We start from the raw sequence: 23,607 nt of genomic DNA, 5'->3' as shown, positions 1-23,607 counted from the left end.
CCTGCCTCTGTCTTGGTAGTTAATGGTGGAGGATCTCACTGGCACGCATCTACGCCGCAGACCCTTGTAAATGATGCCTGGCTGCTGTCTGGTGAAATTCCCATCTCGGGGCATACTCGTTCCCCCTGGGCATATGAAACCTGCTCACCATCATCCTCCCCATCCTTATTTCAGCCTTCCTGCTGCTCCGACATCCTTCTCACCTCTGCTAACCCGCAGCTTGGCCAAGCCCAGACCCAAACCCAGGTCAATCAGCAGAGCCCAGGAAGGGCATAACATTGCCTGGCACTGGGGGAGTTGTGATAGATCTCAATGTCATGCCCAAAAAATCAGAAGCACCGATTTCGGGGCATGCCATAGGGTATAGATACAGAAGGGAAATAATACGGCAGGGGTCGGTCCCACGTCTCAAGCTGGCCAAGGTGACCTTGTAGTGGATCCTGCGTATTGTACGCATACCCCGAGAGCCACACAGCGCTAGTGTAGAATGGATGTATGTGCTGGGCTGGGAGAAAAGCAGTTCTGTGTGCCCGATGCCACAACAAATCAGATTTTCTTGTGTCAAGGTTCTGATGAAAGACATAGTTACTCCGGTCCCTCAAGAGGAGGTAAAAACAGTCATCCGTAAATGCTTGGAGCAAGCAGCTCTAGTCAATTATACTCGACTATCAGAGTATGCCAAAATTGAAGGTAAGGCTCTTTCTTTGTGAGATTACAATTTTGTTATATTTCTAGGTGGCAACTGTGGCTGGGAGCTATTTAAAAGAAGCTCATTCGCTATTTATTCTCTTGTCAATAAAACTGATGTGATTCTGCATCATTTTCGTGGTGTTGGCTTCGGAAGCAGTTAAGAGTGGAAGCTATGCAAAACATTTCTTTTTCTGGAAAAGAGAGAGGAAACAGTTAAAAGGAACTGTAGCTTTTTTTTTTTTTTTGATCGTTAGTGCATTTGGCCAGTGGTGTAGTATTCAGACTCATATCGTGGTTTTAAAAAACAAATTGAGAAATACTTGGGATGTCATCTTTGCAGCTGAAGGTATAGTGCAGCTAATTGCTTGTGACAGTGGAGTTCAGGAAACAAACGAAAAATAAGATGCTGAAAAACTGTTTAATCTATGCTTAATCATTTGTAGCCAATTTAAAATGTCTTTTTTCTGGGAGTGTTTCGTTGTTGTCTTTGCAGTTTGCATAGCAGTCATTGATCAGTGATCCCATACTTGCATCAGATTTCTTTCTTGTCACTCTGAATCCGACATAGCTGATATTATTGACCTTTTAAGTTATGGGAGAATAACAACCAGTGACCAGAGACACATGTAGCCATCAAAAAGACATTTTAAAGCTTGCTAGAGGATATGTGTTAGCTGAAGCTCTATGATCCAGTTGTTCTTTACATGTTAATCAGTTTACGTTGGTACCTTGTTGGCTCCTCTTCCCAACTCGAAACTCCTTCCCAACTTCACCCGAGTTCCCAATTGTATGTTCCAGATGGATGGTATGTTCTGCTCTAGACTTTGGGTTTCTGTCATGTGTGATGTGAAGCTTTCCCACAGCTGAGATTATTGTTGTATGCCTCTAGGACAATATTGAGAGGAGGAAAAAAAACCCCAAAACTCCCTCTGATTTGTTCTTAGTTCTTGTTTACATAAAAAATTGGGTTATTATATGACAAATTGTCCAGGTTCTGTACATGACATGTCCTCTCTTTTTCCATTTTTTTTCTGTCTAACGATGCAAATTGTGTACCAGTGGTAATGAATTCATTGTTATGCATCCAGTGAGAAACACTTAAGAATTGGGCACTAAAAGGATGTTTATCAGCTCTTGACTTGGTAATGAGTGACAAAAATAGAGAAGGAACGAAGGTTTCATAAGCACTGTATTATCAGGCAATTTATCCAAGTACTCAACTTCACAGGATATTTTAATTGGTGTATTCTGTAAAATGCAATGTTTAAATATACTTGACGAGGATGGAGAAGGACTGAGAATCAAAAGCAGCTTTTCTGTTGTTGGATGCTTCTACCCAGGGCTGGTTCCCTTAGGTTCTCTGTATAAATATCACTAACTCGTTGGTAAGATTTGCTCTCTTCTTTCAGATAAATCTATGCAAAAACAAACTTTATGATCTGTAAGTAAAAATGCATTCATTTCCAAAGTAGAACAGTTAGTGTGTACTTTTCCTTTTGTGCCTCAATTCTTCTTGGTTGTGTTAATTACCTGCCCTCTTTTTCGCACTGTGACTTTTAGGTCTGGGAATACTTTGAAGCAACAAACCTTTTTTTTTCCAGCTACCTTTTCAGAGAAATAGTTCATTCCACACTACCTGCTCTCTTCTGCTTTTCTCCTCCTTTATCCGTGATTGGCCACAGCCACTTTTTGATACTATCTCTATAAAAGTGGTTGTAACACCAATTTCCAAGCATGCTGGGATTGTTAATTTGAACAACCCAACATCCGCCAGCTGCATGCATCAGGTTTTCTCTCATGAGCATAGTCCACTACGTGTTCAAATACTTCCTTAGAAGAGCAAATAACAAATTTACCTGGGTCGGATGCGTTCCTGCGCGCTGTACATGGCTTTGAAATCTTGCTTTTTAAAAGCTGACATTGGAGTAGCCACATGTTTGTCAGAGATGCAAAACCAACTCGGTGGCAGCGGTGCTTGAGGCTATGCTTATGAAGAAATACCTGTGAAAGCCTTAGATACTGAAGGCTGAAATCCTTAGTATCTCGGAGCCTTAAACCAATGAAATTCTATTTCCCTCTACTCATGACGTTTTGATCATTATATTCTTGCGAACAGTTCAGAGCAAACCTCTAGAGTCATGGTCACAGCCTCTCTTGTGACTCATGGGCATGCTGAATGGTTAATCCAGTAGATCTCCAATTTTAACCCTCCTTTCTTTTTCCTTTTTTTTTTCGTTTCTTCCTTTTATCCTGTGTGTATCCCAAAATACTCTACGGCTACTTTCCTTTTAACCTAATATAAAGTTTTCCTCTGACCTATAGCCTGTAACCTCTTTACCTCTGACCTAAGCCTCTTGCATGCCCAAATCCTCTTTTATAGGGAAAAAGAGAGAAATGTATGAGCATCCTGTCTTCTGCTTGGCCTCTCAAGTGATGGATTTAACCATTCGTGAGTACCTACCACCCTCCTCTCCATGCTGTCCTCACTCTTTCTGTTTTCATGGCCTCCAGAAAGTCCAGATCCAAACCAACTCACTCTCCTTGCTTCGAGTCTTTTAGCATTGGCTTGTCTGTTGCTTCTGTCTGTGAAACCCAGTGTGAGAAGTCCAGTCACTTTTTATCAGCCTAAACCAGGTTAGGCAATTAACCCATCTGTTTGTGACGAACTCAGACCGTCTGTAAGTTTTTTCAGTTCTTCTTTATGTCCGTGACCTGAATGCATTTTTACTTTGCTTCTGTGTAACCCCAATTTGTAAAGTGCTTGTCACTGGTACACAATCAAAAGGTAGCGGCTACATCGGGGAGCAGTGAGCTAGAGGTCAGATAAAGGACACTTGGAAAAAGCCATCCCTTTGCCTGCGTACAAGATCTTTACCCAACCCTGTGTACAAGATCGTATAAGGCTGTCCTTTCTCTGTACATCAGATCTTACGTGTCTCCTGTCTGTTAGCTCTCGAGCGGAAGGATGCGCTTTACTCGCTCTCCTCCTCGATTTTTTTACTGACTCCTTTGCACCGAGCTCTGGAGGGGACATCCCGGCCCCGCTGTCACTTGGACATCCCCTCTGTGTCCTCAGGGCTCGCCCTCTCTGGTTTTCTATTTGTGCAGCGTTTTCTTTTACCTCCGTGAAAGGAGCTTCTTTTGGTAACCCCATGCTTTGGGGGGGGCGGGGGGCGAGACGGGGCGACTTTTCTTCTTTTCAAATGTCATATATCACGCATAACTGGGGGGCTGTGCGATCCACTTGCTCATTAATCCTGCATATCTGTTCTTGTTTCTCTCTTTTCTCTCCTTGTTGCTTTCTCTCTTTCATATAGAGAATCAAAAGGACGCAGGTGAACAATTGTATATGCATTATAAATTGCTAGGACTGTTGAGTTATATTTATTTTGTTTTCTTTTTTTCATAGCTCCTTAAGATATGTACTCCTTCAGGCTGAAAATGGAGATGCATTGATACTTAAGGAGTTAATTTGTGCTGTCTACATAATCTCCTTTTCCTCCTTCCTTAGAATAGAGTGTAGATTAGAACTACCTTGTAGAAATAGCGTGTCTTTTTAGGAGACAGTTTTAGAGGAGAATCTAGCCTTTGCAAAGAGAAAGTTTCTTGTTTTCCAAAAGAACCGCAGCTCATTTTTGATGAAAAATCGTTGGTGATTTGGCCATTAATTTAACACACCTTTATACACATTTATAACTAAACTAACGTTCATTTTTGTTTTTCATATCTTCTGTTTGATCCCCTGATGGGAGAACTGGGTTTTTAGTATTTTTTTTTTTTTTTTTTTTTTTTTTTTTTTTTTGTTAATGTGTAACAAACGATCCGGTCAGACAGAAGTCGTGTTTGTCTCTCGTTTATAACCTGTGGTGACATGTAACGAGGCAAAGGCTCAGCTCAGACCCGGGCGCTTCGAGTGCCCATCCCTTCGGAAGGGACGGCGGAGCTCTGCAGCCCCTGCTCTCGTTTCTGTTGTATCCCGGAGTCCTAGTTCCAAAGTCCTTGAAACCTGAACTGTTCATTTCTTTTTGTGAGTAGATTGTTCTGTTTTGTGGAGGGGAAAAAAAAAAAAAAAAAAGGATGGGGTTGATTTCTCTGTGTGCAAAGGGAAATTGCTTTTAAAAAGCAGTACAAGAGGTTCTGCCCTGGCTTCCCCAGGCCTCCACAGCTCAAATTTGGCCCAGGATCTAGAGCGATTGCGTGACACTGAAATTAATTGTGAATAGAAATAAACATTTAGAAAACGGAGAATGATTTTTCCCTATGGCTACGAGAGGTGCAAGTAAGCGAATAGAACAATCCCCGCTATTCCCATTCACTACAGCAGATTAAAGGCTGGTGTGCGCTGAGCACGATAAATGCACTGAGCATCGCGCTTGCCGGCCGCGGCTCATCACGTGCTTGCAGTTTAGAAATTCGGAAGGACGTTTCTATGGCCCAGCTCTTTTAAAAATAAGACTGCTGCTTCTCGATGCTCGGAGCGAGTGAAGGGATGCAGGGAGCTGTGACTCCGCTGCTTCATGCCCACAAATCTCCCATTATCTTAAGCGAAAAATTTTCGGGCAAGGTCAGCAGGACTCAACTTGAAACCAGTTCCTCAGCTTAAGTGGAGTCAAAAGTGACTGGGTTTTGGCCTGACTTTTTATTCATGTTGCCAAAAGCAAGAATAAAAATAAGATACTGAAAACAACTTCTTCTTAAACACAACAATGTCACCCTTTGATGTCCTTTTCTCCTGAAAAGCTTTTAGTCTCTTGCCTCACTTTTAAAAATATTGATTTAAAATAGAACATTAAACAGAACATTATGCTAAAACAATTAAAGATGAATGACTTGTTTTAATTATTAATCAGACAAAACTACTAACACTCAGATTAATAAGTGCAACCTTTTAACAAGCGTTCGTCTGCTTATTTATGTAAGTCAGGAATGCATCGTTCCTTCAGAAAAGAGTAACTTCTCCATCCCACGAGCGCAGGATTTGTGATGTGTGCTGCCCTGTGCTGGAGTGCGGTGGCACTGAGGGACCCCGTGAGCACAAGTGCCACTCTGCGCTGCTGGAGCTGGGTACCGGCAGCTCTAGAGCTGGTCCCAGCCAAGGCGATACTTGTCAGTTTGGCAATTGGTTGTGTTTAGTATAAGCCTTTTTTTTTTTTTTTTTTTTTAAAGTTTTCAGACCAAGTATTTCTCGTGTTGTGCTTTGGTTTTGGTCTCTGTAAAGAGAGGCTTCTGGTGGTAGTGCTGCGTTGATGCGCAGAGGTGAGAAGTGGAGGAGAGGCGGGGATGGAGGCAGCTCCCTCCTGGCTGCCGGGGCGGCAGAGCAACGGGGCACGGGCTGCAAGCGGAAAGTAATGGAGAGCAGAGGGGCTCCCTGGAGTCCTATCGCTCTGTCACCAAGGGAAATCAGCTACTCTTGGGCTATTCAAAAATGTTGGTTTCGTGCTTGTCCAGCAGCCTCCCCAGCCCCTGGCCAGGGAAGCAGGGCTCCGGAGGCGCAGCATCGCACCATGCTGCGTGGCTGGCACGCACCGTCCTCCCCAGGTCTGTCCGTCCCGGCCGGGCTGGCGGGGAAGCCTGGCTTCCCTGGAAAACTCACCCAGCGGTGGTGCCGGGGTGGGTGCAAAGCCAAAATGTGGTCAGTGCCAGGGTAGCTGCATCCCATGGAGCGGTGAGGGGCAGCTGCAGTGCCCCTGCAGAGACAGACGTCTCTCAGGTGCCTGCGCCAGGCTGGGGACCGTGGTGCACCCGCAGGAGAGGGACAAACTTGAGCATAGGAAGTTCCACCTAAACATGAGGAGGAACTTCTTTACTTTGAGGGTGGCAGAGCCCTGGCACAGGCTGCCCAGAGAGGTGGTGGAGTCTCCATCTCTGGAGACATTCCAAACCCACCTGGACGCGTTCCTGTGCCACCTGCTCTGGGTGACCCTGCTCTGGCAGGGGGTTGGACTAGATGATTTCCAGAGGTCCCTTCCAACCCCTGCCATTCTGTGATTCTGTGACAAGCACAGTGGCTTCGGCTGTGCCAGCCTCAGCTGGCAGCGGCCGTGGAGCATCTTGCACGTCGTGATTGCCCCAGCAGGCGCGGAAAGCATCCTCAGCCGAGGAAGAGGGTGCAGGAGGGGTCGGGTTTTGACTAGAGCAATACAGCCGGTTGTTAAGAAGCAGTGATATTTTTCAAGGCATTCATCCTGGCCCTTGTCACAGTCCCTGTGCTCACTTAATGTCACTTGCCTTCCCTGTTTCTGTGCACGTATCCCTAACTCTTCACGAGGGCACTGAAGGGTTAGGGGCTGAGCCACCTGGTCCAAGACAAGGAGAGGTCCTGTGCGACTTGTCAGCCCAGCCACCGCTGGGCAATCACTCCCAGCATTTGTGATAAACCACAAAGCCTAAAAAAGAAAATAAAATTACATTCCTCAAATAAATAGGGATGCGAAATGTATGAAAACATCAGTCTTTGTATGTGGGAGCGGAGACTGAAGTCATTGATAAATCATGCACTTTAACTCAGGCGTGACTACAACCTGTATTTGTGCGCTGCTGAACGGCGGCTTTATTTGTTTCATTCCTTGAAATGGCATTCGGTTGTATTTAACGAAGAATCATTATGCAGCTTTCAAGATTTCCTCTTGCCCTTTCCAAGGCAGTGTGTAAAGCAGTATCAAAGTTATTACAAGGGCTGCAGGAATCACAAAGATCTGCATTGTGCCATTATCTTTCCGCAAGTCGCTCACCAACTGCAGAGCAACTTGCTGCCTGAGGCATGAGATACAATTCAGACATGCAAAAATTCTTCACTAGGCTGAATAATCATCAGAAAGTCAGAGGATCAGTTCTCTTTTCAGTATGTTGAGTTTTGAGAGCTGAATCAGAGTCTCTTTCTGAGTTGAAAAAAAAAAAACGTTCCTATGAATTTTTCTAACTTTTAAGATAACACATCTTATTTTGAAAGAAAAAATGATATAATCACTGAAATCCCTTTCAGATACATGCAAATTCATTTCACAGATATAATAAAAGGCTGCTTTGCCTCATCCTCAGGCTAAGTCCATTATTCTTTATAGTTATCTTGAGAACAGCAGCTCTTTTTATCATTTTCATTATTGTCTCGCAAATGAGCACACACGTAACGCTTATGCACCAAAGCCTTTGGCAGGGGTCGTATATTTTTAATTATTACAAGGAAATCATCGAGTCAGTGGCTACGCTTTTAAAAAATGTGAAAAGTCAGTAATACTCTTCTCTTATTGCAAGTGTAATTCTCACCGTTGCTGATGTGTTAGTAGCCCATCTAACAGAAATCATGGTGCTGGGTGACAAGTACGCAGTTTGAAAACCTTCCATTCCGTAAGGAGTCGCACACAATAAATTGTATTCAATATACATACCCGGGGTACCACAGATTTTTTAACATACCTGTTATACTCATCGCAGGCTGAAGCTTATTGCAAGAAGAACCCCATAATTTGCCAAGTAATTCGAGTTTCTGCAATTATTTAATTTGCAAGTATCATGCAGAAACGCAAAAGAAGTTTGTCCAGGAAGGCACTTGGTCAGGTTGTTAGTAAGGAAGAAGCTGCTCCTGCCTCTGGTGTTTAAATCTTACCCGTTTGACACACGTGAGCAATGACTACAAGAGCGTTTCTGATGCTAAACTGGCTGTGGCGAGGGATTAGAGAGGAAAAGGACAGGGAAGAAAGAAAAGCCAAAGTGAAACAAAACCTGCCACACACGCTGCAGCTGATCGCTGGCAAGTGCCGTAAACCCCATCCAGCATCACGCATCTCCCTTGCTCCCAGCAGGAGCCGAGACACCCCGTGAAAGGGACCCACGTGTCATCTCCGAGACCTGGACCAGGAGAAGCACGTAAACTCACAGGGCAGTGCCATCACGGCCCCATTTGTATTTAAATTTACCGATGAAATTAATCGCTTCCCTTAGCCAGACCTTACTCTTTTAAATTTTCTTGCAATAAAGAGGCAACAAAGAAAAGTGTGGGTCGGGGCTCACGAGGTGTTCAGTGTCCCGAGGAAGGGAGAGAGCTCTTCGTCTCCTCTCCTCTCCTTCAGCTCCAGGTGGTTTTGCGGCCATCGTACAAGAGCCCTGGATTTGGGTCTGCAAAATTTAAATGAACAAAAGAACCGAGTATTTGTGCAGATTGGGCCAGATCAGAATTACATGGCGAGTTTGTTGCTTAACCTGCTGTAATCGCTTGTGGAAGCTTGTTTTCGAGAGCCGGCGGGGGCGGAGAGATGCCAGGAGCAGGGGTAAGGCACTGGGGGGGATCTCTGGCAGGCCCCCCAGAGAAGTGGAAGCCACCCCGGGGCACTGTGCTGACAGCTGCACAGCGGGAGTCTCCTCCACGCTGTTTTGTTCCCTGCACTAGGGATTCGTGAAGCCCCGATGCTGCTGCATCTCTTGCCCCTTCCTCCTCCTCCTTCGCTGCTAATGACCTTTCCCTAGGACACAAAACACTTGCACAAGTCAGGCCCATTCGACACGATGGGGTCTGGTTGTCCGTGAAGTCTGAAATCTGTTTTTTGATGGGCAGCTGTTGCTGGTGCAGGGGCTGGACTCACATTTAAGGGCTCTCGAGGGTCGCAGTGCTGAGGGGGGCGGTGGGATGCAGCCCTGGGATGCCATTTTCCCCTGGCTTTGATGCTCTTAGGAGGACCTCTCTTGACTCTCCCAACTTCGGAGCCCGACAGACTGACCTGTGTGGCTTCTCACCAGGCGGTTGCCAGATGCGGGTGGGAGGACATGTGGGGTCCCCTCTCCCCACCGTCCCTTCTCCTCCAGGGCCCCTGGCACAAACAGCCCTCCATAGGGATGGGCAGTAAAATATTCTTCCTACATCTGCATGTTGAGCTCAGGAGCCATCAGTGAGTAGCCAAATTGAATTCTTGCTTATGTTTTAAATTAGAGTGAAAGTCATTAGGCCACTGCCCAAAAAGCAGTTATTTTTGTCACTTGAGGCTGAGAGGTTTGTTTCTGGGGACAAAGCCGCCCTTGGTAAACACTGCACAAGGATCAGGATGATTCCAGACATGAACGAACCCTGTTATCAGAAAACAACAACAACAAAAAAAAGCCTGAAACCAGTATCTTGCATCTAAGAGTCTGAATTAAATCATTACACAGCTTAAAAGACTCAAAATATCTGTGTGCGTGTGCGTGTGCGTGCACGTGCGTGTTGTACGTGTGTCTATGTACGTATGTATATCTATCTCTGTGTATGGAGAGGGGAACAAACCTAACTCATACTCTTCAACTAACGGTTTACTCGAATATTCTTTATTATACTTTGATAAGTGTTATAATTCTGTGAGAGTTAAAAGCAATCAGAAATCTACTTTGCACAAGCCAACCGCTTTTTTTTTTCCCCCACTGGAAAATGCAAGCAAAATGGCAAGGACTTTTGGCAATAGAATGTCCAGATAAATATGCCAAATTCCCTGCAAATGGCATTATTAAAAATAGTCACAATGCTGCTAAAAACTATTATTAAATGGAAAAGAAACTATTGTGTTAATATATTCACGGTATGTAATTTATTCTCAGAGTGTATGTAAAAGGAAAGGCTATTTTCTTTGAATTTTTCCTATGCTGATATTGTAAACTATATGACAGATGGGTCAAGTCCTGATTGCAGTATTCTAACATTTGGAATAGCAAGTAACATATTTGATAGAGCTGGCAAGTTTTTATATATGATTCAACCCAGAATATAAAAGCCACTAGAATTCCAAGTTGAAAATAATTAAATGAGCTGGAAACGATCAGGAACCACACATTTTTAAGTGACAGATTTTTTTACATGTTTAAATTGCACAAGAATATTTTATAGCTCCCTTTAACCAACAGTGACGTTTAATTCTAAAATGTGTAATTGATATTTGCAAAGCAATTAATTCCTGTGGCTCATTATTCTATTGCTAAATGTACCTAAGCACTGGGGCGCTGACTTAAAGTCATCTTTTTTAGTTTACCTTGTCTGAATTCCAGAGTTTTAACTGAATTAACCTATTCCAGTTCCCTCACGTGGCTGCGTGAAGTGCAGTTTCATGCTTGCATTGGATTTTTAGCTTTCTGATTGCACAGAACCGTAGGATGTTCGAATCTGCTGACTTCTAGAATACGTGTTGTCAAATGGTGTCATTGCCGTGTAGTACTTCAAGTACCGATAAGCAAAAACCCAGCAGCTTATTCCATTTGTATTTGATCATTTCTGCTTATGTTCCTTTTGAAGTTTCCATCTTTTTGTCACTGTTTATGAAGTCATTTGTCTCTTTACTTTTGGCGTCTCTCTCTCCGTCATGCACAAGCAGCCCGTCCGTCCAAGCCTAAGCCACCGGCTGGGCCACCATCATCTCCTCAAACGCAGACTAACATGATAAATCATATGCTCAAAGGCATGGCCAAACAGCCGCCAAGTACTGTAATAGTCTTCCTTCCTTTTATTCAGTGGTTTTCTAGTCTAGCAGTTGCTTGCGTAGCAGTAGAAAGCTAGTTCTCATGTGCAGCTTTGTACAAAACACCTAGCGCGGTCTGGTAGCTTGTAGAGACTTAGAGGTAGCATTGATTTCAAAATGTCCACATTTTTTTGTCTAGCAATGTCTGACATATGCAACATTTTCAAATATCAACGTCAGCACAAAATAACATTGTTGTTGCATAACATTTTGCATGAAAACTATAAATATGTATGAGCTTTACATGATGTTGGATGAAATGTTTGATAAGTATATCGTATACGTTTCATGTAACTGTCAGTGCTCCAGCTATCTTAGCAGAATATTCTGATGTATAGTAACTTAACCAGGGAAATATTTAAAATAAGAAGAAAAAAAATTAAGATTGACATCTGCTGGCTGCCAAAGTTGTATAAGCATCAATATTTTCTTTAAAGACAGCATCTCCGAGCAGTTGTTCTTATTAACACTTTTGTCTTTTAGTTGTATTTGAGAGCAGATCAGTGTTGCAAATGAGAATGGGCCTGATGCTGCTCTGATCGATGGAAAAGCTTCCCCTTGGCTTCGGAGGTGCAGAAACAACCAGAGTTTACTAAGGGACATGTCTTTGGACTTCTTTTGCAAAAGGAAGAGGTTTCTACTTCTCGCAGCCAGTGAGATGCTGGATTGAATAGGAAAAAGAATGAGGAGTTAATCAGCAGTTCTCCGGTTTCAGTATTTGCCCAATAAATTATATTAAAGGGATTTTTTTGTTTGTTTCCAGTGATAGAAGAAACAAAAGGAAAACTGGAGAAGAAATCCCTAAGGCCATGATCTGTGGCATAAATCAGCAAAAATGTAGAGTTAATTCGCATGGTGCTTTACCATGCTGCATCTCTCAGCCGAGCTGAGCACCTGCAATGCCAGGCTTCAGCTGACCGGGCTGCTGGGCTCCTCTGAAAACCAGCCATGTACCCCTCCCTCGGCCACTCAGATGTGGCCATTCTGAAAAACACGGCTTTCCTTTTCATGGGAAACTTGTTACCTGTAAACAGGTAATCAGGGAAAACTAGGAGTGGGCAAGATTTTGAGGGGGAGAAGTAAGTCCTCGAAGCTCACCCAGCCTTGAGCCAAGGCAGGGACCCCTCGGAGCAGAGCGGTGCCATCTGCCTGCAACCACAAGTGTCTGTCCCGTCAGTAAAAAAGACCTAAACGCTAGCAAAAAACCAGTGCGTGCTGCTGGCTTGGCTGGGCTCCTCTGGAAATCCCGGGGGGGGGCTGCGAGTGACGGCGCTTCAGTGCTTGCACTGCTGGCGTTTTGCTGCGCTGGGGACGCGCAGTCGGCTGTACACCGCGAATTGCAGATGGATGTGGCTATTCGGGTGGGTTTGGTGCTTCACCCATTTATGAATTCTCCAGCTTTCGTATCCTGGAGAGTTAAAAATACAGGTTTTTGACTTTGCACACCTTGGGACATGAGACGCGGTGTCAGCGCACAGAAACCTCCTCGGTCGCACGCGGCCAGCTCTGCGGGAGCTGTCGTTCAATGAAAATCTGACAGTTTTCTTTTTCTCTTTACTATTTCTGCTGACACACTCTTAAATGTTCCAGATTGTTACCACCTCAGCTCTTTACTATGTTAGCAATAATATAAATTACCTAGAAGAATATAATTTGATTCTTTTTAAAAGTCTTCAGAAAACGCTGCAAAATAGCTGAATATGGCTAAAGAGCAAGCTCCAGGATTTAAACTCTTTGGTTTGTTTGCGGGATTTTTGCTGTAAAGTTGCATCTCCTTTCCCATATAAATCTTACCTATGAACGCCTTAGTGGGATTTCCCACTTTCCACTCCCTCCAGCATGCGTAACTCCTTGACCCTTGTGGAGTTAAATCCTGGAGCAAGGCAGACCTGCAGATTTTGCTTTCAGTAGCAGGTGACATTTAAATTGCTCAAGTCTGACAATTTATTGGAAGTGCAGACAGATTTGTTTGAACTGACCTTCTTAAAAAGAATTTTAAAATAATACACACATGATTTCTGTAATAGCATCATCTACACTGAAGGATACATTTTGTTCATTATATTAGTGGCCAGATGCTGTCTTTAGGGAATGCGATGTTCTTATTTGAGCTAATAAAGTGCCGCCATCTCACCATAAAGCAAAACAACTCTGACAGTATTGTGAAATTTGGAGCTGGAGCACTGTATTTTCATAGTAAATAATGAATGTGGCTTTCTGGTTTGCTCAGTACTAATTATATAAGCATTTAACATATGCATGAAAAGATCTTTAAAGCTGTAGAGTATTATGGGATTATTTTATATTTTTTTTTAAACCTCTAAAATAACTTACTGTACGTCTAGCTTTTCATTCTGCCTGCCTTTTTAACTCGAGTTCTTGTACTACAGAAAATGTAGGCCGGTTAGTCACCCCAGCTAAAAAGTTAGAAGATACAATACGTCTGGCAGAGTTGGTAATTGAAGTCCTACAGCAAAACGAAGAACACCATGCGGAGGTGAGCAGCGGCACTCTGCGAGGTCGTGTCCCCCAGGTCCTCGGCGGGCTCCGGCGGCTTGCTGGCAGCTCCGTCTGTTGGTGCGGTGTCCTCCCAAGCTGGTGCTGGGTTATCATCTTCTTTAAAAGCCAAAAAGGATTCTTAAGTAACGGTGCTCGAGCGCGAGGAAGGCGAAGTTCAGTTCAGGAAGATTGCTTTTTGCCGAGGGGAGGGAGGGAGGGCTAAAGGAGGGATTAATTAAGTTCTGCTCTCCTCTACGTCAGCCTGCAGCCTTTCATACAGCGCCAGCAGGAGCCGAATCTGGCCAAATATATTCGCCACCAACTGCACACAAGAGCAAGCCCCTCCACTTTTGAGAAAGGTCGTGTTTCCAAAAAACGTCCTGTGTTTGTGCCTGCAGACAGCATTAGCGGGGTCCCCGCAGCAGCTTACCACTCCTGCTGTCCAGAGCTGGAGCAAAACCATCGCAAAACAAAACAGTTGCTTTTTTTGGTCCCTTTCTGAGCGTTCAGGTTGTTTCCGGGGGTTTCCCTGGGCCCCCGCGGTACATGATTAACTCACCTGGTTTCCTGCTGGCCTCTTCTGCCTGGCTTGTTGGGAATACCTCAGTTACTAGTCACGGAGGTTAGGATGAATTATCCTCATTATTTGGGTTATCTAAGCCTAACGCAACTACTGCTAACTCTTCGAAGCGCTTTAACGGAAAGATACATGTTTTAAAACCACTGAAACCGTGTCATAGTCAAATATAGAGCAGAAAATCGCGAGGCTTGATCCTGGAAACGCTTGACCCCGCAGGCAGCTGACGTTGCTGGCTGTGGTCCCTCTCCCAGCACACGGGGACATTTCTGCCCGCGCAGGTGACGTTGCGTACCCGTGTAAGTATTTGCAGGATTGAGCCCTCTCTTCTCTGTAGATCTGGGGCTCTTGGATACATATTGAAAAGTTAATCGGTTTGAAATTCAGAGCGAGCAGTAACTGTGTATGACTGTAGGTAATGTAACACTCATTCACTATTTTCTCTTTTCCTTCCCATTGATATATATATACTCACTATATTTTGCATTAAGAGCATTTGATAAATAATTTCACAATCACCTAAAAATCATTCCAGTGTATATTAAATTTGCAGTATAATTTAAGTTATTGATAATCCACAACAATCCGCAACACCCAACTAATGCCTGATTGCATATTTAAATTTCCTCCCTGTTTTTCTACTGTTCATTCAATCTTGGATGATCCTGGCAGGGGAAAGAGGTATGTGACTAAACCGAATGAAACGAGTCACTCCTGTCATATTCCGTGCATGCCCTCTCAGTGCCATGTTTCCTACTGGGATTTTACCCGGGTTGCCCTCGCTTCCGTTAACTTTGACCGAGGAATGTAACAGCAACTTCCAGTCGGCTGCTTGCGGAGCTGGCAGCCCGACACAGGAGGGTAAATGTGGCATAGCAGTCCGGTCCATGCATGTAGCAATGGGTATATTTTACGAGCGCTGCAGTTACATCCCAACACAACCCTACCCGCCTGGACTCTCCTCAGCCTGTTGTTACCTCTGTCGTTTTGCATTCACCCAACCTCTGGTAGACCGTGGTGGAGACGGGCCAAGTACTACACGAGTGCCTAGAATGGTAGTGGTCTTCCTCTGGTTTTTGTCTGTATGTGCCTTGTACTGGATATACAGTATTTATATGTAGAGAGAGAATATACGGGGTGAAGAGTGAAATAAACTTCGGTGTTACAAAAGCGAGGGGGTGCTTGAGGGCGCCGCGCTTGCGCGCAAATCACCTGTCCGAGGATAACGAGTGTTTTATTCCACTCCTCACCAGCACAGGCTGGATGTACAACCAGACGGGAAGGAGCTGTTATTAAAACGCAGGTTTATTTTGAAAATAGTAGACCTCTGAAGGAAGCAGTTACAGGGCCGGTCGCGTTCAGCCAGCCACGCTGCCGAGATCCTCACCAGGAGGAAGACTCAAAACTGTTCTCCGGCATCTTTTGTGTCACAAGGTTTTGATTAGAGACAGAAGGTTAGTGCCAACACGGATAGGAGGCATCCCGGTCCCTTGTTCTGAACGCTGACCTGGAAGGGTGAAATTCATCTCTCTCCAGAAGCCCGGCACACTGTCGGTACGTTATTGAATCCCTGTCCTGAGGGTGGCTGTGGCATTTCAGCAGCGCACAGGCAGTTGGCCAGCTCTCCGCACACTTGGAATTGCACCCAAAGGAAGAGAGAGAAGAGGCTGGGTGGTTTATCACTATATTTTTATTACGCTTTGTAGCCATGTTATGCTCTCACTGTGCAATGAGAATTGCTGAGGTTTTGTACTTTTTTTTTTTTCCCCAAATTATTCCAGGTGAGGTTTTTTTTGACATATTGTCCTTTCACCTGGAGAAGGTTCGACTTGCGGGGTGCGACTCTTTGGTCTACTTTGGATGTTGAGCAGAAAATTAAATCGCACCGCTTACTGAAGAAGTGCCCTAATTTACTGAAAACCAACAGTTTTGGCAATTAAAACATGCCCCTTTTTTCCCCACATGGACATCCAGGCAGACTCCCTAGTGAGAACCCAGCGAATAAGACTCAGAGCATGGAAAATGTTCAAAAAGCGTTCCAACAGAAGTACTGTGTCTAGCCGGTTGGGTTTGTCTTACCCGTAAGAAGGAAGCGAACCAGCGCAGGCAGAGATGCAGCAGAAACCGTGTGCCTACGTCTGCGATCTGGGAGAGCGGGAGGTCTCTGTCATTGTGTCATCTCTCCCATCAGATGTCTCCCACCCTTTCCGTTCCTCTGGATGACTGATGACAAATGCCAGAGACGATGCCATTCACCTATTTTTAAACTTGTGTTTTCTCTCTCTATGTATACGTATGTGTATATGTATATATGTATTTTAACTCCTTGAGGTCATACATATATACATGTGTATCCATGTGTAAAATATACAATAATAGGTGTGTTTGGCTAGAAAGCACACTTTTCCCCCCACCCTTTACATTGTGTTTTGAGCAAAGCAGGTAAGTAGATGGTAAATAAATTAAATGTTACCATCTTGAAGGAGATTTTCAAGGTATGGTGTTACTGCTCCCACCACAGGAAGGTCCTGCTTGCCAAGACTAGGGAGGAGGAGGTTGAGGATCCTGACATAAGTTAGAGATGTACAGAGCTAAAATTTGACTTTTCCAGCAAAAGGGAAACTGTGACTGGTTTGGGCATATTTTTTTTTTTCCGCAAATGATCACATGCTTTTCTTCACAATTTCTCTTAAAAATAGCTCTTTTTTTCTCCTTTTTCATGGAAGCAGGTTTTTATTGCAGGACTCTGCAGTGTTTATGTTGGGATTTGTTGCAGAAGATATTCTTTGGCCTCCCCTCTTTTCCCTCCCCCCAAAATGCCGATTGCCACTGGTCCTTTATAGTGACCGCTCTTTGCCCGCAGCCCCATGGGCAGTGTCTGATGGGGAGACAGCCTGGCAGGCTCTTGGCAGGTGGAGTCACAGACGGAGAAACCAGGTCCGTGCAAGGACAGCCCAGCATCCTCCTCGAAAACCGCAGGCGAGAGCTACCAATTTTAAGAGGACCCTCCACAGCCCCATGGCTCAGCGTCTGCTGGTGTCCCACCTGCGCTTTGGGGAGAAGGTTTGAGCAGACATCAGGAGCAGACCTGGTTCTTGATGTTTTTGGTTCCTGTGCGGTTTTGCAGTGATTCGACCCCCCAGGCATCCAGCCATGCGCTCAGTTGGACACCAGCACCAAGCGTGGGAGGAAGATCTGAAGAGCATTGCCATGCATGAGGGTTCCCTCTCCTCGATTTCGCCTTTTCCAGAGTAATGACTCTGCACACACCCAGGGCCACCAGCACATCTGAGACTGAGCTTTCTAAGCACCCCGGGGTGCTGCAGCAGTGCCCGACGGCTTCTTCCATGTTCATGGGGCTGGTGGCAATGTACAGGCAAAGGAGCCCAGTGTGGCTACCTTGTCCTCACACCGTGACCACGGGGACACTGTAACCTGCTGGTGTTGCCCCTCAGGCACAGCGTTTGCCCAGGGCACAGCCCGCCTCATCCACAGCTTCACCCCTGTGGCAGGGCAGGCCCCATACTAAGATTAGTTTGGGAGTTATTGACTTGTTTTGATGATTTTACATCTTGGATGTGCTCTGGGCACCTAACGCCCAGTGCCACATCCAACCTATGTATGTCTTAACACCAGTTTTGTATCAACTCATGGAATAATAGCAGGGCAATGTCAGTCTGCTTTATATTTTGGGGTAATGAAGGAGTGGGAGTAGTCCCAAAGACCCCCTGCCCCATGGCAGCTGAGAAGTCAGGCCAGAATAAGAAGAATTAAAGGGGTCTGTGGCAGTAACCTGGTTTTGGGGCACTGCTCCCTCCCTGCAGCCGAGTGAACCATCAGCTGGAGCTGTGCCCTGCACATCAGTGCAGTTCTTCATCGGTGAATCAGAACCGAGCCCTGAGAAAGTGAAAGTCCATCTTGCTTATTCATGTCTGCTAAAATCCGCAAAAAATACCTCTCCCTGACTGGCAGTTCCTCTTAGAACTGATTCATCTATCCCCAGTCTTTCCCGTTTCATCTCCGGTCTTGTGCCTATGCTGGAGGTTTCTTTTTTCTTGCAAAGTGCCGGAAAGCTGTTTCTTAGATACTTTTAAGTCCCTGAGTAATTTCCTATCACTTCGAAATGACAGCACATGGTCCTAACGACAGCACTTCTCATATTGCATGTTCCCCGCCAGAAGTGATTACTAAACACGCATGCATGCGTTTGCAGCATTCACATCTGAGCCATGTATGATGTGAATGTCACGTCAGAGAGCCCGAACACTGAATTTTAAGGACCCACGTGCATGAGAATGAGTTACTTCACTGATATTTTTTGATTTTCAAGTTTAGATATGATTTTTTTCCTGCCTCTGTGAAAATACAGGCTTGCCGTAGATATATTTTTTTTTATCTTGGCATGTTGATAATAGAGCTTTGTAATCGGTTTCCTAATCAGTAGCGTTATGAAGGTGGTAATGTGTTTCTATGGATGTATATAGCTTAACCATGTAAAATGAACAGTGCTGTAATAACTTTTACTGGTGATGCTTGAAATATTTCTAAAGAGCGTGAGTGATTTAGGACAGATTTTAATGTCTTAGGCTTCTGGTTTTTCGAGACAAATAGAAGTAGTGAATCCAAAGAAAATTTAAACTGTTGAAAAGTGCAGCAGAAAACCCACAAGCGCAGTGAAGACACTCCCAAATTTCTATACTTCAGAATAAGAATTAGTTGATTTTTCTGATAATTAGTGTAATTAACGATGAATGAAGTCATTTATTGTAAATTGAACAGACGAAACCTTCTCTGCCGTGTTACAGCTGCGTGCCTTTGCGGTGGAGCTCTGAACAGATCCTCTACAAGAAACCTTTGCGTTCAAATAGCAGTGCCTAATTCCTGTGATTAGCACTGTCAGTGCAGGCTAGCGCTTTAAAGCACTGTTCTCTTTACAATAAAGGTAGTTTCCATGGGATGCACTTCTTTTTTTTTTTTTTTTTTTTTGAGATATGTGGCCTAACATCTTTTCCTGTGCTCTATAAGAACTAATATACTTCTCTGTTATCTTTTTCTACCAACTCTGAAGGCCTTTGCTTGGTGGTCAGACTTAATGGTCGAGCACGCGGAGACCTTCCTGTCCCTGTTTGCAGTGGATATGGATGCTGCGTTAGAGGTGCAACCCCCAGACACCTGGGACAGCTTTCCGCTCTTTCAGCTCCTAAACGATTCCCTCCGTAGTGACTGTATGTATTGTATTTTGATCATTTCTTTTTCAGTGGGCAGCTCAGGTTACTGACAATACTTTCAGCCTCTCCGTACTGCACAGAGAACTGAGATGGGTAGAGATTTACAGTACATGCTCTTTTAGCATCAGCTTGATTTTGTTCCATTTCCACTAGAAAAAAGGCACACAGACACCCCTTAAATCAAATGCCTCGGTCGAAGGTGAGAAGTTGAACTTCTATTTCGCTTCATCTTCTCACGTCTCTTGGTAATGGCTGCCTGATAAGCAGGGAATTAGGTACTCTATCTCACTGTCATTAAATGTGTGTGTATCGTTTTATATGTGTGTACTGCATTTATTTAACATGGAGTAAAACAGTCCCTGCTTAAAAAGATTTTATGGAAGGGAGGAAAATTTTAAAGTAAAATGGAAGCAGGAGTAGTTCAGAAGAACGGTGCTTTGTGAAATAAGGCTCCTCTCCAAAGCACATGAGCCCATGCCTTCAAAGCCCTTGGGGACCTGGCCCTCTCCCGGCTGGTCCTGCCGCTCCCCGGGGAGCTGGTGGCAGAATTGGCGTTGCCTGCAGTTAGGTCCCAGACCAGGGCCCCAGTAAGACCACGTGAAAAAACCAGGGACTCACCCTCAGAGACCATTTTCCAGCATCACGGTCGTGAGTAACCAAAGAAGAAATGATTCTCCTACCTGCTAAAGCCATAATGTTTGCCATGCTGTATTTCTTACATCCATTTGATTCACAGGAAGTAATGACGTATTTGTAAGTTTGACATTAATGGAGAAGAAGATTTGTTGTCTGTTTATTTGTTTGGAGTAAGAAGCCATTCCCGCTGTCTTTGTCGTGAACATTGGTGCCTGATGCCAGCTCCTGTTATGTTCTTGAAGTTTCTTCTTGTTTGCTGACAAATTTGTTGTGTAATGAAGTGCCACGCTGTGGTTTGTTACAGAGCTTTTAGTAACAGTAGTGTCTTACTATACTTTTATTTATCTATTCTAGATAATTTGTGCAATGGAAAATTCCACAAACACCTCCAAGACCTGTTTGCTCCACTTGTTGTTAGATATGTCGATCTGATGGAGTCCTCAATTGCACAGTCAATTCACAGGGGCTTTGAGCGGGAGTCATGGGAGCCAGTAAAGTAAGGAAACCTCCTTTGATACAATCGGAATTTGGGTGCAAATGGATGGAGATTCGTACAGAGATGAATTAGCAAACATTAGACTGGACATGCAGAAAGTGCTTTAGATTTTCTAGTTTAATGCTGAAAATAGAAGGCCTGGTCTCTTCAGGGTTTTCAAGTTAATGAGGGAAATGGTATTTGCTTTTTGAAATGCATTGCTGCCTCAGTTTCAACCGTGTGCCTTTGGACATGGAAGCATGAAAATGTGAAAACCTTCTTAGCTGGCATGGCTTTTTGGATCCCGTTCTAAAAGGCCTTTTCCAATGCTGCTTTTGAACTCAAATAGCTTCTTTTCAGAACAAAAAAACCAAAACCCTTCCTTCACTGTGTTCAGCCCAGCCCGGTAACCTGTGTGAGCCATTGCTGTACTTACTCTTCCCAACACTCATTTTTTCCACCCGCCCCATGGGGGGACAGTGCCACGTTGTGCTTTTCGCATCAGCCCCGCGGCTGGTGGCTCTGCGTGTCCCCGTGTCCCAGGGCAGCTCCGCCGGGTTCCAGCTCCCCGGCTCGTGGAACGAGGTGTGCAGAAACCAGGGTGAAACACGGGCCAGGTGATTCGGGCAGAATCAATTACGAAATTTAGAGAACGAGGGATTTACCAGCAAGAAATGAGTAGCCTGAGAGAAACCCAAATTGAACTCGAGAGCTGGTGAATGATAAAAACGTGGCATGTGCTTTGGATTACTGTTGTTATTTCACAGGTTTTGAAGCATCGCTGAACCCTGTCATGCTTGCTCTAAAGAGCCAAGTCAGATCCTACAAAGGAAAAGAACTGCCTTTTCCTTTTAATAAAGGTATTAAAAGAGAAAGATTGACGCTTGGCAAACAGCATGAGTCTGATGGTGGCTCAGACAGGGGATTTGGACCAGGTGACCTCTGGAAAGACTATTTTCCTTGCTTCTTCTGTGATTCTCTAGGCGAAGTTAAGTGGCACTGCACTCTCAGAGGTTGCTGTATAAAAGAACGTGTGGTCTTTCAGGGCTTTTCACACCAAATATGTTCCGTTTACAAGGAAAAGAGATTTTTGTTCAGCAGCCAGCCTCCCATATGCAACCTGGAGTCTGAGTACCCAGGTTTTTTCCTTTCTTTCTTGTGCATCTTCAGCATCCGTAAGGATTCTGCCTGCCAAATCTCAGGCCTTTTCTTGACACCTGATCATCCCCTCTGTTTCGAGTGGGGTTAAGTGGCTGGCATTCAGGATTCTCTCTCACTTTCCATTTGCTGTCTTTGGTCTGCAGGCTAACAAGATTAAAAATCCTAAAAAATCTTGTTTCAAATAAGCAGATGTGACCCAGAAAACATACAAGAAATAGATCTTTCGAGTAGGAGAATGCCATTTTTACAGCCACTCCTTCAAGCAGAATTGCACTTTGAAGTTAGCATTAACTTTAGTTTCAGAGCTCTGCTTTAGTAATGAATATGTTTGTATTTCCGTGTCTGTTATGAAGCAGAGGCAGTTAACTCCCTGTATCTGTCCGCCTCAGTCAGGCAGTCAATAAGCAGTTTGTTCTGCTTTTTTTCTTTTGTCAGAAGCTGACATCATTTTGGCTTTTAACGACTTTTGTGGCTTAACTATAGATGTCCGTAAATACTTGGCTGTGGTACTTGCCTGTCAAAATGCTTTATCCCTGGGTATGCCATTATCTATCATTTTCAAGTTATCTTTGATAGTTATAAAAGGTCTTTTCTTACTTCTCTTGTAATGGTTGTTCCCTTCCGGAGTTCCAGTTCCAGAGTGCTTTGAGCGTTGCAGTTTCAAGCGAAAGCCCAGGACGGACTATCTGTCTTACAGGCTTGGGTATTCAAAAGATTTCTTCCAGCAGGAAAGTGAGTGCTTTTCACAAGAAGCTCGTGTCCATCTGGTGAAAAGATGCACTCCGGCTTTGGGGTTTGGTTTTTTTTTTCACTAGTCGGTATTTTGTTCTTGTGTCTCGCACACAAAAGTGCGAGTTGCAAACGCTGGCTTAACGCGATGCGACCCGGCAAAGGAAGATACCGGCGAACGCACAGAGGGTGGCACATACTGTGTAAGGGAAAAGAGGGGTGTCATTCCTAGGATCTTATGACAGTTTGGATGTTCTGTTCAGAACTAAATGTTAAGGCATCTTCATCTTTTGCCTCCTGGGCAGACCACCTGCTCCTCTTTGTCTGATCGACAGTGAACTTGCAGAAAAACTCAGGTCAGAGACTTGCTGTGTTTGATTTGCCTTCATGTATCTACCTCCTTCTTCCCCTGCATGTCCATACTGCAGCACAGTTGAACTTTTGGCCGTTGATTTTCAAATTGTTTAGACCAGCCGGTTCCCATCCAAGGCATGGCCTTCCATTGCTGCCTCTCCAGCAAAGCTTTTTTGGGAATTGGGAACACTGTGCAGTATGTTTTTCCAGGGCTTTCCTCTGCTTTGAAGAAAGCCCTTCACATTGGCCAGAAAAGGTAGATCATCATGGCTCTCCCTTCCAGCGAGCTTACTGTTGTCCTGCTTTGGATGTCTGCAGTGAATTGTGAGAAGAAAATCTCATTATCTCCCGTTAACCAAGAAATTATTCCATAACATAGAGTCTTTTGAAAGGGTTTCTCTATGCTTGTGCTTGCAATCGAGGCTGAAATACATAGCCTTCCATAACCTGACCAGATGGCAGTTTGCAAGCATGTATTTCTTCTATTTTCATTGCCGAATACTCTGCACCTTATGCTACGAGGAGTTAGGTATAGAAATCGCAACCAGTGAAAGAGATACTGTTAAGTATTGAAAACATGGGGGGGGGGAAGCATCGATGTAATGTGCTCATGAGGGCTCTGTAATCTGCCTCTGCAGAGCTGCTGAATTTGCAGGGGGTCCGTGCCCTATAGCTAGAGCAGCTGGTGTGCTTGTGTGAATCCACGCAGAGAAATGTGGAACACTTGTCCTTCGCACAGTCATCCAAATACGGAGGATACAGAGTAGGTCTGTTCTCTGGTGAGTTGAG

The 23,607-nt window shown here is 44.5% G+C and overlaps 1 protein-coding gene across 7 annotated transcripts in view; it reads left to right on the top strand.

Annotated features, from left to right (window-relative positions):
• Positions 1–23,607, top strand: part of CADPS (calcium dependent secretion activator) — a 221,576-nt gene that overhangs the window by 150,969 nt on the left and 47,000 nt on the right. For 3 of the 7 annotated variants that reach the window (XM_074602914.1, XM_074602911.1, XM_074602917.1), the window contains 6 exons: positions 567–690; positions 3,071–3,139; positions 4,008–4,025; positions 13,550–13,656; positions 19,304–19,460; positions 20,454–20,595. In XM_074602914.1, coding sequence (XP_074459015.1) covers positions 567–690; positions 3,071–3,139; positions 4,008–4,025; positions 13,550–13,656; positions 19,304–19,460; positions 20,454–20,595 — 617 coding nt within the window. The remainder of the gene's footprint in view (positions 1–566; positions 691–3,070; positions 3,140–4,007; positions 4,026–13,549; positions 13,657–19,303; positions 19,461–20,453; positions 20,596–23,607) is intronic. The other 4 variants (XM_074602916.1, XM_074602913.1, XM_074602915.1 and 1 more) reach the window with 2 other exon arrangements.

The sequence above is a fragment of the Larus michahellis genome, chromosome 10 (genome assembly GCF_964199755.1).
Source record: "Larus michahellis chromosome 10, bLarMic1.1, whole genome shotgun sequence".
In the NCBI taxonomy this organism is placed as follows: domain Eukaryota; kingdom Metazoa; phylum Chordata; class Aves; order Charadriiformes; family Laridae; genus Larus; species Larus michahellis.
This window is presented reverse-complemented; position numbering and strand designations above follow the sequence as displayed.